Raw genomic sequence first — 18,077 nt, forward strand, 5'->3', positions numbered from 1 at the left:
AATTATTTCATGCTTTTCTTAAGCCTCTACTACCAGAGGTATGGCTCCTAAAAAAAAAAAAAAAAAAAAAAAGGTAGAAGGGTGTATAAAAAAAAGAAGATGTATCCTGACATGTTTGTATAATCCTGAATGTATCCTGAATGGTTGTATAATGACAACCATTCTGGCTGCCCTTGGCTGTGTTGGGAGCGCAAGAAACCCTCTTCCAACAACTGCTGAAGTGGAAGATGGCTTATAAAGAAGAAGAGATGTCACTATAGCAAACTGGAATAGATATGAATGCCCCAGAGCCTAAAAGCTTTTGTTTTTCTTTATTAAACACTAAAAATCTCAGACAGTCATAAAACTTAAAAGCACAGGAAAAAAATTCATAGGCTTTACTAGAGATCAATGAACTACCTGTTCTATTAATTTATTATTTGATATTCCTTCTATTCACAAGTTTTCAGTTCACCCATGCAAGACATCTATTCCTGAAAACATAAGATATATATTTATCTATTATTAACTGACATTTTCTCCATGATGACAATGAAAAAATGTATTTGATATTTCTAAATTACAAAATTTTATTGTTGGATTGAAATATTTATGAAGCCCTCACCCTGGGCCAGAACATCCTTTTAATCTACAGTGACATTATGACATTGAATTACTGCAATACTGTACCTACATCAGTGAGAAATATTTAATATCATAATAGTGCTTAAAATATTATAAGCTCTAGTCCTATTTTTAAAATAGTCTCAAAGACAAAATGCAGCAAATTGAAATATTAAATGTCCCCTGAACCCATTCATAAAAGATTAATGCTTCAGAAGAAATTTTTAGCTTTAAAAATTCCTAAGTGGCTTCATTACTGAATCCTCTCATTACAGAGACAAAAAAAAAAAAAAAAAAAAAAAAAAAAAACAGATTCTAGCACATTTAATAGAAAAATATAATGTACAGACATTACAGAAAGTACATTTCATACTTTTATTTTTTAAAGAAGATTCAGCTACTCTAAGATATAGCTATTATTTCCATGTGCATTTATTCCCAGACCCAGATTAATTTAGTTGGGATTTTGAATGACTGTCTATGATTTGCTTAAACACCAAATTTACAAATCATTCTTGTCACATTTTAGAAAAGTGTATGATTCTTAGGCCTGCACCTTATAAGATAATTACAATTTTTCTTTTACAATTTCAGTACTGCCAATGTAATTACCTGAATATTTTAAATAAACATGGAACTTTCTCTCCAATCAAAGCCTGAAGTTTCCTGCATCCCAACCTTCACATAAAAACTTAGATGGGAAACCTTCATTAAAAAAAAATAAAAATGTTTCAAGTCTGTATAAAGTTATAGCTCTTAGATCTGCATATCTTTTGTCCAACATGGAAGGTTTTGTTCTCACTCTGGAAATACAGAAATGATTGAAAAATTCTTCCCTTTTATTGATTGAACCACTTTATTTTCAGACTTGCATCCACTTGTTTTACTGATGAAGATGTTATGGCTTTATTCTGCTGAGACATATTCAACTAAACTTTTTAAAAAGTGTATTTCCCCTGGTAATTAATAATCAGTAATTATTAATTTCTAAATTTACTCTCTTTAAAGCAGACCTCAGAATCCTATGAAGTTGCATAGCTACTGCTGAATGCAAACAGACTTCATGGCTGCTAGGGAAAGTTGTAAAACACACATATATGGGGCTCCTTTTAATGGACGTGACATTAGGGAAACGGAAGAACCCAACTTTGCAGCAGTACTGAAATCATTAAAATCCATCCAGACATCAAACAACAGGACTCACAGCAGTGACTAGAAAATAACCAAGCAGTCATGAATTCTCTACAGGTAAAGGTTTGTCTTTTATTTTTCCAACACATTTGCACAATCACATACACCACGATGTTTTCATTCTTGTGAACTGTTTCTTGTCAGTGTTCAACCTGAAGTAATCTGTTAAAACGAAAGCCACAGCAAACTTCAGAAACAAGGGGTCTGCAGATGTAAAGTGGTTAGTGCTACTGGAAGAGCGTGTCTCATAGTGACCAACACACTTCAATAATGACAGGATTTAGAATACACTAAGCTGACTTTATTATATTATGCTCTTAAAATGCATCAAAGAACATCATTTCTAAGCTCTGAATTATTATCAGTGAGCTGCAGTTAAGGATAAGAAGTGCTGCTAAGTTTTGCATAATGCTTGCCATTACAAGTAAGCACTGCTTTTGCATTCTTCTAAAAATGTCATTTAAGGGTTTCAACAGTTCTACTAAACCTAGACTGTAAGTGCCATGCTTGAATCTATTTTTTTGGATGTATGCCCAACAATAAATGATCCACAATGATCTGAGGACAGCACTCTCATCCAAGAACTTAATCAGATTAATGATGTATTTGTTTTATAAAAAATGAATAACATTAAGCTTGAGAATGCCTAATTTACATATTAAATGGTTGAAGGGGACAAAAAAATACTAGTGGTTTTATAAAATTAAGATTACAAAATTGACTATTGTCTTGAAAATCTGTTAGTAAATTGCAGAGATGCATAATAATAAATAAGTGTTCATTAGCAGTTTATGAAAATTCATGAGTTGATGTTTAGTTGTTCAAAAGACTTAATGATGTTTACATTTACAAAGAATTTATTAAAAGCAATGTTGATATCACAACATAGCAATGGCAATAACACCAACATTACATAAAGAACTTTCCAGCTCTTTTGACCTAAGGAATATAATTAATATTTTTAAAAATTTTACCATACACTTGAGAATGCTGAAGGGAGAACTGAGAAGGAGAGGTGTGAAATGAGCAGTGATATAATTTGCATTGGGTTGAGTTTCATACACTGTAAACAGATAGGCCTAACTGAATGAATTAAATCATACAAAACTGACAGATTTTATAGGGTTAAGGAGAAAAAAAATATATAGTTAGTATCCTTTATCAGTTTATTCCATGTTAAAGATATTTAGTGTTTATTTACCACTCTCATTATTTCATAATAACATTATATTCATTAACCAGATTTTCCAGAAATAGAAAAATAGCTTTTACTACAATGGATTAGTTTTGAAGTAAGTTACTTTAGTAAATTATTGGAGAATATGGTTTATTACCACCAAATATAGCATTTTTGTTGTCACGTCAAAATTAAGTAACACTTCACCACATTTACTGGTAGAGTCCATCCATTTCCAAATCTCAGTGGGCTAAACTCTGCACGTGGAAAAACAACGAGAGAAATAAAATGAGCAGTACATGGAACAATGAAGGTCAGGCTGGCATTTGCCATCTGGCACAGTAAATCTAGGGTCTATCAAACAAGTATTATGTCCATTTCCTCAGACATTATTCAAGAGAAATTCCGTCTGTCTAGAAATACTGTCATTTGATTAAACGGATTCTTGCCTGATCATTTAGAGCTCTCGTGATGATGCAAGTTGGTCCACAAGATTACATATGTAAGATTCAGAACTGCCCTGGAAACAATCCAAGGCCAAAGGGCATAGTAGATATGCAACTACAACCCAGCCCAATCTGAAGGATCAGGCAATAGTTTCTAGCAAAGTCTTTTAATACAGCAAGAAATCCCGTAGCCCTGTTGGCAACAGCATCCACAATAATGATTTAAAATACCTCATTAAAGTTATTAGAATAGGAATGCTTCTAACTATCTCCTCCAGAAGCCGGACCTCAAAGAGTAAAGACAATAAATCAAGCCTTCCTTCCTCCACTGGGTAGGAGCAGGGGGGATATTCACAGAAGGTGATGCAAGTAAAATAGCTCTCCCAATGGCAAACCGTATCTTCAAACCCAGAAGAAGAAAAGAGGATGAAAGCTGAATTTCTCCACAAGATAGGTGGTCAGGAAATCTGTGACTTATATGAAGATTTCAACAAACTTGCTTCCCCACCGATGTACAAAACTCAAATTGTTTGGCACTTCTATTGAAAATCCAGGCCTACAACTGCGTAGTACAGGAACAGCAATTGCTGGCAGACTTGTATCAACAGAGCCCAGCAGTTGGCTCTATTTCAGCTCCTATCTAATCCTTATATTATACTGCGCTCATCACCACAGTATGTGAATTCCCACTAATGCAATGCTATAGCTAAAAGACAAAGCCCACAGCAAAATTCATGCAACTCAGGAAATCTGCAATTAATGTTCCAGCACAGACTTAACTGTATACCAACACCCCCTGCTATTCTTTATCCGTAAGTGAGGTCCTGCTAGTTACATTTCTGATGTAGGCCACAATCTGGTATTAATCCATGTGTTCTGACCAAGGTATCAACAACCTACCACAAATGGGACACAAACTTCACCATAGTTTCAACATGTTAGAGCAACATTTGCATATGCTTTGTGATTAATGCATTTGCCTCGCAAAAAAAATTCACAAACTTCAGGCATTTTGCAACTTAACACTGCCAACAAAATTGTCTGTGAGACAGTCCAGTGTTATTTTCTCTAAATTTTCATTTATCTTTCCAACGGCTATGAAAAAATAATCCATTTTGTTACAGAAAAACTTCAACATCAACCTCAGAATGATCTATACAAACAGATCAGCGCAAGTCTGACTACAAATGAATCTGTTCTGTGAAATGCAGAAAAAGAAAAACACGGCAATTATATAAGCAGTTGTCCCCCTAATAGACGTTTTTCAAACTTCTTTCTCTGTACCAATTTTGTGATGCAACTACCACTGCAATACATAACACACAGTGATCTGAAACTAATTTTCATTCACCTTATCCAGAGGTGAATAGCAAATAGCAAATTTAGTAATAGCAAATAATAATAAAAATAAGGGGAATGGTTCAGTAATAAGGGAAGACCTGTGCGGGACAAGGTCATGACCAACAGTCTGCTAGAACTGCCTCTGAAACTGCTGTAACAAGGCATTCCTCTCCCAAACTCCAACCAAATGAGCCCACAGCATTTCTGTTCAGACACCTTTTAAGAAAGGCTGGTAGTCACTGAAGAAGGAGAAATGGAGGAGACACATGGAAGCTGTTGGAGACATGTTCGGAAAAAGTCTAGAGGAGATACACTCCCAAAAGGAGGGCAGTGTGTAAAACCACACTAAAGCCAGAACATCCCAACAGCATTGGGTATTTTTATTAAAGCTGCTGAAACTTAACTTGCAAACTGAAAGGAACATATGTGTTGTGTCTAAAAATCAGCAGTAAACATGCTTCTCTTTTTGCTGGTATAGTCTTCATGGGGTTCATTTAGTTTTGTGTATCAACTGGACTCCAGTGAAAAATGTTGAACCCAAAACTCAAACCTAAAGGCACTGAAATCATGATGAAAGGCAAGTATCCTGTTTCAATTTGATGACAATGAACTATTCATGGAGGATCTACACCTGTGTTTCTGAATTAAAATTTTCAGGAGAAGTATTATTGAGAAGTTAGAAGAAATGATATCAAATACTCTATTTGTTTCCCTTGTGGAACTAACAGTAAAGCGATAAAGAGCATAAACTTTTATCTGTGATTTTAACTGGTATAATAAAGAATGCTTTCTTTTTAGCAAAGATATACTTACTAAAAATCCTAAGATCTTCACAAAATCCTAGAAATAAAGACTATCCATTTTCCTTTTTGGTAGGTTCCTGGCATTTTACAACACTCTAGTACCAAGCTTAGGGTGCTGTTCAGATTAGCAATGACTTGAATAGAAATTCATTCCTTTTCTTTGCTGAATGAATCCCATTATTTGGCTGTGGGTTATAAGTACAGTTATATTTCTAAGAATTTTATTTCCTGTCTATAACAGCTCAGGAATAAGAATATTACTTATGTTCCATTTCATAGTTCTGAAAGTGTTTTGACCCCGCATGGAAATTTGAAGACCTTTTCTGAATAGGGCCTTCTATTCACATAATGATTTTTTTTCTATATTATTTTATTAATATAAATACACTTCACCTAGTGAAAGCAGGTCTTACATAATATACAAGAGGCATCTTATTACATTGTGATAACTTTAAATAGAGTCTTTTGACTATGAAACTCATTTTTTCCACTTAAGTGGATATAAGCTACATGAACAATGAGAAACAACATCTTTTCAAGTGACCTTCTGGCGCTATTTAAAGAAATTATGCAAATATTTTCAGATCCAAGTGAAATAAAATAAATAGACTTGAGTATCAAAAAAAATGGAATAGATTATCTTGTTTCGCGGGACTTTGAAAGTGTTTGATAGCTGTATTTTTTTAATGAGTGCCTATTTAGAGTTGTGTTCTGGGCTGATACTCTTTTAGAAATGTGAGTGCTATCATCTTGTTATGGCTAGAATACATTCGTGATTCAGCACCATTGTTTCCAGTGGTTTCTGAAAAGCATGAAACTTGTGGCAGACTTAAAACTACTATAGCAACAACAATTACTTGCAGTCACTTGGAACAATTTTTTCAATATATATATATTTCACAATCAACCAGCTGATTAAAAGAATAATTGAGGTGCTATATTTCAGGTTAGTCTTTTGTTTGTTAAATGTTTAGCATTTTCCCAGGCCCTTAATAGCAGAATTCTTCTTCCCGTTGGCTCACACACAGGTTCATTGTTTCATGATGAATTCACCAAGAATTCATTTGACCCTTGCCTATTTTAGCCTAGCCAATGACAGATGCCAAGGGAAATTTCTTTGATTTAGCAGCTGTTAACAATCTGCTCTCCATTTTGTCTCCGTGGTCTTCCAGTCATGGGCTAATGGTTTTGCCGTATCAACCACCTACCATTCTCAAGAATAAAGTAACTTTGCACATGATAAATTGATTATTATAATTAAAAAACAACTATTCCTTAAGATTATCACTGAAGTGCTCAGTGCTACCAGAAGGCACAATTCCACTCCCAGCACTCCCTCAAAGGCCTCAGTGACAGGTATCTAAATAGGAGAGCATGGAAGCCTCAGCCAGAAAGCAACATCCTCCAATGCTGCCCAAAGTATTCTGCCACCTGCCTTGACCTAAATTTTCAGTGTTGTGTCCCTCTACTTCTTCCCTTGCTGGTCATATTCTCTTACTCACTGAGCCTGGTGATGGGACAGAATGGTAATGAGAGTCTGGGGGAGAAGCACCTTCACCTTCTTCAGTAGAGCCGTTTTAGATGCCTTACAGTGTTTGTGAAATCAGACACAAACTGTTACAGAGTTTTATTCTTTTGCACGATCTGCGCTGTGTGATCCTATGGTCCTAAAGTCTACAAGCCAGGTGCATTAATAAGCTATGTCCCATGTATCTGTTCTCAAGAGAGAAAGCAAAGCTTGAAAAACAGAGAGGAAAGATAGAAGCACTATATATGATAAGATGCCTTTTCTTTGAGCACTGTAGGAAGGAAAAAAGACCAGTTGGATGCAAGAATGCTTAAATACTGAAAGTGAAGGTATAGATAAATTTAAAATTTACCTTGAGGACAACAGCAGAAGACTTCGACAATAAAAACTGTTAAGACTATTTCTTACATACAAATAACACATTACTTGTGAACAGAATTCCAACTAAAACCTCCCCTATAAAGAACGCATTTAAATATATTTTTAAAATTCAAAGTGAAGTAATATGATTATCCTGACCAAATATGCCATTATCTTCAGCTAGAGAACCATACTAAATATTTTCCTAATGGTCAATTTTTGCTAGCTGGTGTATTTGTTATTTAAAACATTAACTCAACTTAATAAAAATACACAAGCAACTTAATCATAAACTTTTGAAAAAGTAACCTTTAAAATATATTAGTGCATAAATAGCAATCCTATTAATTGAAGCATCATTTAAAAGTGTCAATGGCTCTTACAACACCAGTTGCAATCCCTTACTAATTTAACATTACAACTTCATTTCTTGTTCTAATCTCATCTAATTTACCCTTCTGATTTCCTTCCTTCTGGATATGCTAGCTTTGCCACCCAATGAGTTTATTTCACTAGTCATTCACTTTTAACAGTAAAACCAAACTATTTGAGGGGAATAATCTCCCTGCAAATCCAACACAGGATAAAGAGCTCTTATTTATCGAGCATTTTGTGCCTTGAATTGAAGCATTATTGCAAAGAGTGAGCAATAAACAAAAACACCTCAGGGGCCTGGGAGGAGCAATGTAACCAATTACATTTAATTAAATCAAAGGATGGGAGCCCTAGGGTTGAATGAGCTGAAGAACAAATTTGCATTAACACCTAGCAGCCAAACAAGTAGTTCTTGGTTTAGTCTGGAAGTACAATTGTTGCCATCTATTCTCTGCACTGAAGGGGGGCCATTAGCTAAATTCTTAGGAATTGTTTGTCCACTGATGAGGGGCTGCCTTCTCAACATTTCACCTCGTCACACATGAAAATTGCCTACTAAAATAAACAGCTTCTTCTGAAACCTAACAAACAAACATTAGGACATGACTCACAAGTTTGCAATTCTGTAACACCTTTGTTCAGGGTCAACAAAGAGAACAATGCCAGGGCTCACACACCTGAGAGAACTGGAGACCCTGCAAGCCCGATTTGAAGGAGAACTGGGAAGAATTAACCTTAATCTGACCACAGTGAATTGTATAAATTGAAACATACAGGATAATGATTACCTACAGCATTTGCAGAAGGGATGCAAACATTGAGCCTCTGGCATAATGAGAAGACTTCCTAACACCAAATAATTGCCAGTGCAACGCAGCCCAAGCCTTCCTTTCTGCTGTTCAGAGGGTGAGGGGGAAAGATCATGGAAGTCTGCGAAGAGATGGAATGAATAAATAAGAGTATGAAATTGATAGAGAAATTAAAAGCAGTGAGATACAAAAATGCCTGAAGTCCGCAGGTCTGAATTTTCCAAACTCTGAGTCTGGTGGTGAAAACAGGAGGAAAAGACTACAAATCAGTTATTAAACTATTTTTCTTGACCGTTCATTGCATACCCATGCTTAAAAAAAGTTTACATGTAAAGAGGGCAATTTTTTGAAGGTGTCTTAAGAGGCATTTGGTAGAGTAGCAACGGCCAGAATTCTTTTTTATTTATTTTAAAACAATTTCAGAGATTTGTAAGTATAATAATTTCAAATAATTAGAGGTTTAAACGTACCTCATCCCAGATACAAAGTATACCTTAATCTACATCTTCCAAAACCAGAAATTAGTTTATCCATTTTAGGTTATACAACATATCAAAAGGAATGTAATGGTTTCAAAACACTTTTCCCTAAATCTCAAGCTAAAAGGTTGAATTATTAAAATAACTTTTTAGGCAATCAGTGTTCATTGTGCCCTAAAACTGCAACAGCCAAGATTCTCATTTTGAAAAATACTGAACATGCTTACATAATATTTTCTTAGCTCTTGTTCCTTTAATATTAAGATGGAGAGTACAGAGAACAATAAAAGACATTTGTAGAAGTCTACGTGATTTTGAGCAGTGTTCCCTCTTGACCTATTAATTTTCTTGCTTTGGAAGAAATTAAACTACAGTCTTACTCTGCAAAGTGACCATATGAAACAATTTTATTCTCACCATACAAACATGCTGCCTTTATTTACTCATAGCTACATTTGGCTCTCATAATGACAAATAAAAATAGGTTTTGCTGCCCTTTTATATGTTGTTAGACCCAAAAAGCTAAGAGATCTAATAGCTTGCTTTTAAGAACATGAGAAGTCAGCTAAACTTTTCATCTCATTAACCAAGCTAGCATCCAGCCTGAAGTAAATCAGAAAACCCTTTGTTTCAGAACAAACATCTATTACAGATGTGCTTCCAGACTACACCTACTTTAGTCTAACCAATTCAACCACTGAAGTAAGTGTTTCCTCCCTATTCTGGATATGTATTGCCACCTTCTTAATGTCAGAGCTTTTGATAATGAGAATATATGCAGTGCTGGATAGGTTTATTGATCAAATTTTAAAAAGAAATAATTGTTTCAGGGTGGGCTAGTTTTTGCATTACACCAATTAAATGATCAGTATCAAAAGCTTTAGAGCCAAAAGAAGGCATAGAAGTGGCAATATATGATCAAGCATAGACTAGACAAGACTACCTCCTTCAATCAGCAGCTGCTAGATCAACACAGGATATAGTGGAACAACACCTGTAAGTGTCTAGTTCATCATTTACAGGTTTCTTAACTTGGACATGTTTCTCAAAGGATGAGAAGTCAACTATTTCAAAGCAGAAGTTAACTGAGTAGACAAGTGCTACTCCTTTATGGAGGCTGTTTTCCCTGTTTTGTTTTAGAATGTGCTCAACTAACAAATTTTAAATCCACATCAAGACAAAGAATATATTCTAGTTTCATGTGTAGAGATCTCACCTTCTTTAATTTACATTCCTTTAAAGAAAGAAAGAAAGAAAGGAAGGAAAAGGAAAAGGAAACAAATGCTCCTGTTCTAAATACATACTTGCACCTTTATGGGTACTTTATGGATAAACTGCTCCAGACCTCACTGTTTCTGCTCTCCATCTCAAAGTAGCCACAAAAATCTACATTTCCCAACTCATGGCTATGAGCCCTGCCACAAGGGTAAGGGGAGGTGGACTAAGAGTTGTGTAAAAGCAACTATGGGAGGGTGGAGGCAATAGGGCAACGAGATAGGGAGTTCTCAAATAAAATCCTCTAGCTTACATTTCACTTATATCTGATGCTTTGTCTAAATACAAAGATCAAACAACACAGGGTACGCATGAAAACAGTTTTTGTTTTGTTGTTTTTAATACATGGATGGCACATTAATCAGAATGAATGCTGCTGGGTTATGCCAACTTCACTTCTAAATGAAACCATGCAATATAAGAACCTGTTAAATTACCAATCACTTCTGGGCATTGAGAAGTTTGACGTGGAGCCTGCTGCAGCCATCCAGTGCTGGCTGCATAGCAGATGAAGAACGTTCAGCATTGAAACTTCAGAATTTTCTAGACATAGAAAACACTGCTGTGCAACAAAGTCTCCATGCATACACATGACAGTGAGCACATTTTCTGGATGACTACAGTTCATTGTCTCTGAACAGGGCTCTGGTTCAGCTAAGAAAATATGAGGTACTCCTTCTATACCAAAGGAATGAAAGCAGAATAGCAAAGTAGAGAGAAGTGCAGAAGAAATGGTGTGGGAAGTGATTGCAGGAAGAAGAAATGGTGGAAGAAAAGAAGAAACTGGTATGCTGTCTACATGAAAAAAATAGAACAAACCTCAAATACGAGGCATCAGTCTTAATTCACTCTCAGCACTACTCTGTCATGTAAACCACAGAACAAGAAGTCCTCACAGTAGTCAATCTCATGATGCAATAGCTCCAGGAATTCAGAGAACAGAACATATACACACCAACTACCACTTTAAATACTTATTTTCTCACAAGATCTAAGAGGAATCACACTGTGACATAACATTCCAGATGGACGCAGTGATTAACTTACCTGCTGATGAGCAATACAAATTCAAAGTGCATCCTGAACCCCTACATATTACAGAGCTACTGCTAGCAGCACAATTAAGGTTTTACATTAGTCCAGACACAAGGCAGGGAGAGGTGATGTCAAGGCTGTTTCCAAAGGATCGCTAACTACTTTTGAAGATCTGCTATGTATCTTTTTTGGGGCGGAAACAAACAAACAAATAACAACAACAAAAAAAAACACGTTACATTTGAAGTGTGTTCTTGAAAGGGTAGATTAGTTTTACAGTTTGAAATGTTACTCCTATTTATCTTCTTTGAAAAAATATTACTTGATTTAGTGGTTTAATTTAGTTTTGGTTTCCATTTATTAAAAATATATTTTTTTGAAAAGTATATATGAAGGTGGAATATACTGTTTTGGAGGTCAACCAACTTCTCATTTCTAGTGACACAGCATTCTGTGTTCCTGTCTATATGTTATTAATTCCATACGATTTTCAAATTTGTTGTGCTCAAATTTTCTCAAAAAAACACATTTTTTTCAATTTGATTCATTATGTCCTTTTTTATATGCTTCTGTTTACCTCAGAACAAAACTGAAATGTGCTGTGTAATTATGTGTTCGCTTCATCATTCTAATTAATTTATTAATTATCTCAGTGTCCTTTAAACGAGATTCATAGCAGTAACATAAGTAACATAGAAACATATTTTACACAGAGCATGAGGCAAAAATCTGATATCCCACTTTGCAAAATATGGGTAGAACAAAAAAATAATTAAAATGTTCCACTTCAAACCTTTTTGTACTGGTATTCAACTATGTCTACCCCAGCATGTTTCATGCCCCACTTTAAATTTATTTTTTTCTGATTTAAACACATAAACAGTTCAATTTCAAAATAATACACAGATCTTGAATTAAGTGAATATAAGTCTTCTGTCTTTAGTCATGGTGATAGTAAATGATGACAAAATAAACCAAAGGACTTTAATTAAGAATAACTAAAAAAAAAGTCCATTTAAAAAGATGTTAATTAACCCTGCAGGGTACATGCAGGATTTGAAATGAGTCAAAACAATGTCCAGCTTAATGCTAAGAACTTATAAAATGAGCTATCAGGGCCTATTAGTGCATTGTAATGGCTTAGATACTTGAAGAAGTGACCCTAAAATCTCTATTCTGACCCAACTTTCAGAAATGGGGCAGAAGATTGACCTTCACACAATATAATCAGCAAAGGATCTAAAAAATGTATCTCTCTGTTATGTGAAACCACAGTTTTATTTACTCAGGCATGTTCACTTAGGAGTTAAGGTCCACTCAAGCATCATTTCAGGGTTAAAGGTTATAGTATAAAGCCATTATGTTTTCAAGCAGAGTAGCATGCTACCATTTGTCTTGCAGTAATATCACAATCAGATGTTACCTTTTTAGCTTGGCCCAGCGGTGAGTTTAAGACCCCAGCATGCACATTGTAAAATAGATTCATACTTTCTATAAGACACATTCAAACTGCAGTTGCTAAACTTTACATTGACGTGTATTTTGTCTATGCTTTTATCTAGACACACTGGTAAACATTTATGATCTCTGATCTTGTACAGATCTGTTTATATAATAATTAGGTGGATTCAAAGTCAGTATACTGTTTATGTTTAAAGTATTAATAGGAAAAAAAATCAATACTTAAGCTTCCAGGTTCAGTTTCACAATGGAGTCGGTGTCTGTGTCTCACAAAAATTCAGAGTAACTTTAAGAGGAGGTACAACCGGGACAATCAGGATTTCTAAACTTCTCATTCAACAATGATTTAGAATTCCTTGCTCCTGTTTACCAGTTCCTAACGTTCATTACATGCCTATTCCAAATTAAGAACATCCCTTCACCAAGAGATTACTAATTTATGGCTCTGTACAACAATAACACCTCAGTTTGATCACAACAGAATCAGTGTTTGTAAAACTTTACTTGCAACAACAAACAAAAAAGATTGTTAAATTGATGGTATTTATGCTAGACACAATAAATCAGAAAATGCCTACACTGCCAGCAGCAGATACTGAATGTGCTAACCAGGTGTTTTTAAATAATTCATGCCTCAGAGAGATTACAAAGGCTGTACATACATTTAATTTCTCAAGAGCAATACGTAAACTTTGCATGCTTTGAAGTTAGCTGGGTATTGAGGAAAACCAACAATAACACTACTTTCTGCTGCTCTTTGATTTTTATATTAATGAGTCAAAATTGAGAAGAGCAACAAATATACTTTTTTAAAACAGTAAGCTTTTTGTAACTTTATAACAGGTAAAAAAAAAATAGGTGCTTCCTATAAAAAAAATAATCTTGATTTTATGTACTCTTTGAACTGATGCAGATCCCTGCATCTACCCCCACCTGCTTTATTACTATGTGTAATTTGGCCACGACACACTAGCGATTTTTATCAAAATATAAATATATATATTTTAAAACATAATAGCATTATGAATCATAGTATGATTCAGAGTGTGTTAGACATACATATGCAAATGCAGAATACTTTCAAAAAATATTATTTCTGGGTACATTTTCTGCAAAAGGCATGCCAGTGCTGTCTTAGCAAGTGCTACTTCAAGACATTGGGGATCCTTGCTTTTGTGATCTGACGCCTGTGCATGCAATTGTTGTATAGCACATTTGTAAACAAAATTACAACAAGCATTTCCATTAAAGTAATATCTAGGTTGCGAAGTAAAATACTTGACTCAACAAATGCCAAAATTATTTAGAAAATGCCACTATGAGCTTAGCACAGCTCTCACGCATGTAAGCCTTATGAAGCAGTATGCAATTAAATATCACCATATACTATACCTAACACATGACCACTGCTTCCTTTTAGTTCACAGTACTAAAGGCCAGTGTTCATGTAATAATAAAATAATCAATATTTATACTTCAGTTAAACATAGCCCCATTCCTTATTTTTTGAATTCACCATTTAAGAGAGGAAGCCTCTCCAGCATTTGGCTTGAAAGCTGTACGCAGACTACTAGAATTCATTGTCTGCTTTTCAGCACCTCAATCACTTTGAAAGGTATCCAACCAGCAACCCCTAACAGAGTAACTCCTCCAGTCCTTGCTATGTGCCTTATGACCCAGTGTTGTAGTCCCTGGGAGAAGACAGAAGTCAGAAAGAGACAGTTCTTTATGTGAGGCCCTAAAGCACAGACAGAGGAAAGTGTAACTAACTGAGCATCCAAAACACCCAGAACTTCAATTTTCTGAGTGTTTTACAATTTTGCTTTAGCTGTTGAAATCACCATTTCAGCTGTGACTAGCTTCTGGGGACTAGATCCTGGGCTTTCTGAAGACAGTAAGATACTAAGCCACCATCCCAAAGCACACTGTAGTAGGCTGAGGAAGAGAATCTGCATGCCAAGCAGCAATGCACTGCAGTAATGCAAAATCCCAGTTTACACACGCAACCCTAAACTAACAGCACATTTTTGTAGTGCCAAGGACTCAAAGTTAAAAATTATTTAACATACTTCCATGGGTATTTTTTGAGCTAAGAAACAAGCATCAAATATGCCATCAGCTGGAATATCAGCTTGTACATAGGTGATTAGCAGGATTGCAACTTGTACACTAAGACATTTTATGCTTAAGTAAATAGAGCAAATAAAAATGTCGCTACAGTCTACATGTAGTAGCAGATAAAAAGAATAGAAGACATATTTTACCTGTGCAGTCACAGGAAGGCAATGCATGGAGAGATATCTGGAAATGCAGTTCTATTGCTGGCATTACGGGAAACAATTTCTGGTGCACCCAGCACTCCCTCCCAGTCCTCTTCAACATGAGCTAGTATAGCCTCCTTTCTACCTTTGAATCCTTGTCTTGGCCCAGTTATTCTTGCAAACCTGTCTGCATTCATTGTGATTTCATCACAGATTCCTGTCTGGCCAGTCTGTTTTCTCTCTTGGGGTAAAAAAAATCTCTAATCTTTTACTCGTTCTCCACCCCACACACCTCTTGTATTATGACACCCTCCTGACTGGTCCTACTGTCTGTCCCACTCCATCCTCTGATCACCTGGTCAAGATGATCAGAAAGCAACCTGGATCCTTTCCCCATACTTAGGCTATGAAGCCTAAATTTTCAACTTGCGGTAGAAAAAGGAACAATTTAAAGATTAAAAGCAAACATCATAGCAGTACCTACCACCATGTTTCATGTTAAATATTTAATATGAATGAAGTTTATATATATACATATACATACATACATATATATATAAAAAGTTAACTGCATGCCTTAAGTATTCCTTTTTGGAACAGTACATTCAGAATATCAAGTAATTAATTTGTTGTGTTTTTTGCTTCTATGTTATCCAGCGTTCAATTCCCAATTTAAAAAGAAGAAGAAAGTTTCCTGCTCATTTCTACACCAAGTTGCAATTATTATTCAGCACTGAAAACATTTCAATAGTTACAAGATTCTCATCTCATTCAGATTAAAATATTTTTTGTGCTTTTTTTTTTTTTTAAACCAATTTTAGGGAGAAGACAATGTTTCTTATTCATTTGACAAGACCTGCCGAAGACAATGAGATTCTTTGTATTACCATGGCAAGTCAAATTTGACTTGTACTAAAAACAATTGGAAAAATATGACAGTAATTCAAAAGCTGACAATGCTTTCAAACATTTGGAGAAAGATGGCACACTGCAGTTGTAGTTTCATCATCTTACAATATTTATGTCACCAATAAGCTAGTTTCAGGAAGGTCAAAGTAAACTGTCAAGTAAAAGAAATCTTCAACAACATCTTAGTTTTAAAAAAAAAAAAAAACACTTTAAAATCCCATTTTTCTTTATTCACGTATATAATGTGAATATATATAATATGTTTAAATATATAGGTAATAATTATATGTGTACTAATGTGCAATAATTACACACACACACATAAGGGCCTGATCAATTAAACTGATTCTGTTAAAATCACAGGATAATCCCTTCTGAGCAGCATATGCATATTTCTCATATTTTGCTTACAGAATAAGAAACATTTTGCAATTACAAATCAAATCCCTATATGTAAATGCTCACTTTGTAAAATTATTTTAAAAGGTAATTGAGCTTATTATTTACAGGAGTCTGCCTGTTCCTTTTTGACAGTTCACACTCAGCCATCATAACACTTGTACAGAGCTCTTTAAATGTCAGACAGACAACTCTGTTTATTCTAAATAATGCAAACAATTCATATCTGCAAACAGACTATTTTTATTGTTTCCTCTCATCATCAGTTTATTCTGATTCTAGTTCAGTTTTTTCAAAATTATCCAGCATAACATCTTCCCCTTCTCCCCTTCTGTTAGGATGTCACTTACCCTAACAAGCAGAAGAACATGTGTCTGTGTATTTTAATGCCAAATGTTTACCATATCATTATCGGAAGAGCACACAGAGTCCTCAAAAGAAAAGACTACAGTAATTACAAGGAAATAAATTTTAAAAATAATGTGAGAATTTAAGACAGATTTAAAGTACTTTTTTTTTTTTTTTTTTTTGAATATACATTAATTCTTATTACCATTACTTTTGTCTGAGAAATAAAAATGTGAAGTATAGCTTCTGGAGATTAACAAGAGACATGCAACTGGCCGCTGTATTATGCGAAGATGTATATAGTAAAGCATTTATATCAGTTAGAACACAGATTGCAAGGAGTGAAGTCTCAATGATAGCATGTTTCTAATTCTGGAACCAGACAATTCAATGCGAATGGAAAAGATTTTTCTCTTTCACGGGAGCTTTGAAAATAATAAGAAATCTTCAACAGAAGTTTATCTAGCAAATAGCAGATAATATTTGGAGTCATGTCCCTTGAAGCATATGATTCTTAGTGCATACCTTTTTTTTTTTCCTTAAAATTATGATAAATTTAAAGACAGCATATTTTACTGTCCATCTAGAAACTAGAGTAGAGATCTTAGCATTTAATTGCCCAACTTGTACATCCATTTCATTCCTGTGTATCATGTAACGTTTTGTTGGTTCTGCCACCTTTTGAGCATCTATGAAACTTTAAAAAGCAGCTTAAGGTCATTGGAAAATATTGCCTTTTCCTACTGCCACATTTAAATGCAGCTACTTTTATGCTGAGGCTTACACAGCAGCTCTCATTTAAAACCCAACTTTTATACTAAGCCTGCTTCTTCATGAGAGAAGTCTCAGAATTCTATATGTTAGAGTGTATAGAAAACACTATAAACAGTGTTTTACCAAATCTAAATACAGATTTAAAAAGTGACAAATATTTGTCACATGCACACACACCAACCAAATACAAGCTCCACCTGGTAACCTTAGGCCTATATGCTTTTCAACCTTTTTCAAAGATTATTGTTAAACAAAAAACAGATGCATCAAAAACAGTTCTTCTTATCAGTTCTACTTCCTCACCCCATCCAGCTAAGGGTTATTTTATCTAAATAACTGATTTTTGGTTTTGACTCTTTATTCACAGGTAACTTTGTGAAAGTAATGCCTACTAATCTCTGCTGGCAAAGAGAGAAACATCAGAGTTCATAAATACTGATAGCTTACTGCTGCTTAGTAAATAACTGCATTAGTCCAATTAAAAAAAAAATCATACCATAAAA

The 18,077-nt window shown here is 34.8% G+C and overlaps 1 protein-coding gene across 2 annotated transcripts in view; it reads right to left on the bottom strand.

The window, feature by feature from the left end:
- CAMKMT (calmodulin-lysine N-methyltransferase) overlaps positions 1 to 18,077 on the bottom strand; it is a 226,782-nt gene that overhangs the window by 181,413 nt on the left and 27,292 nt on the right. The window contains exon 4 of one of the 2 annotated variants that reach the window (XM_068676691.1): positions 8,617 to 8,754. The exons of the other annotated variant lie outside the window; for it this stretch is intronic. Coding sequence (XP_068532792.1) covers positions 8,617 to 8,754 — 138 coding nt within the window. The remainder of the gene's footprint in view (positions 1 to 8,616; positions 8,755 to 18,077) is intronic. 2 annotated transcript variants of the gene reach the window in all.

Source organism: Anas acuta, chromosome 3, assembly GCF_963932015.1.
Source record: "Anas acuta chromosome 3, bAnaAcu1.1, whole genome shotgun sequence".
NCBI lineage: Eukaryota > Metazoa > Chordata > Aves > Anseriformes > Anatidae > Anas > Anas acuta.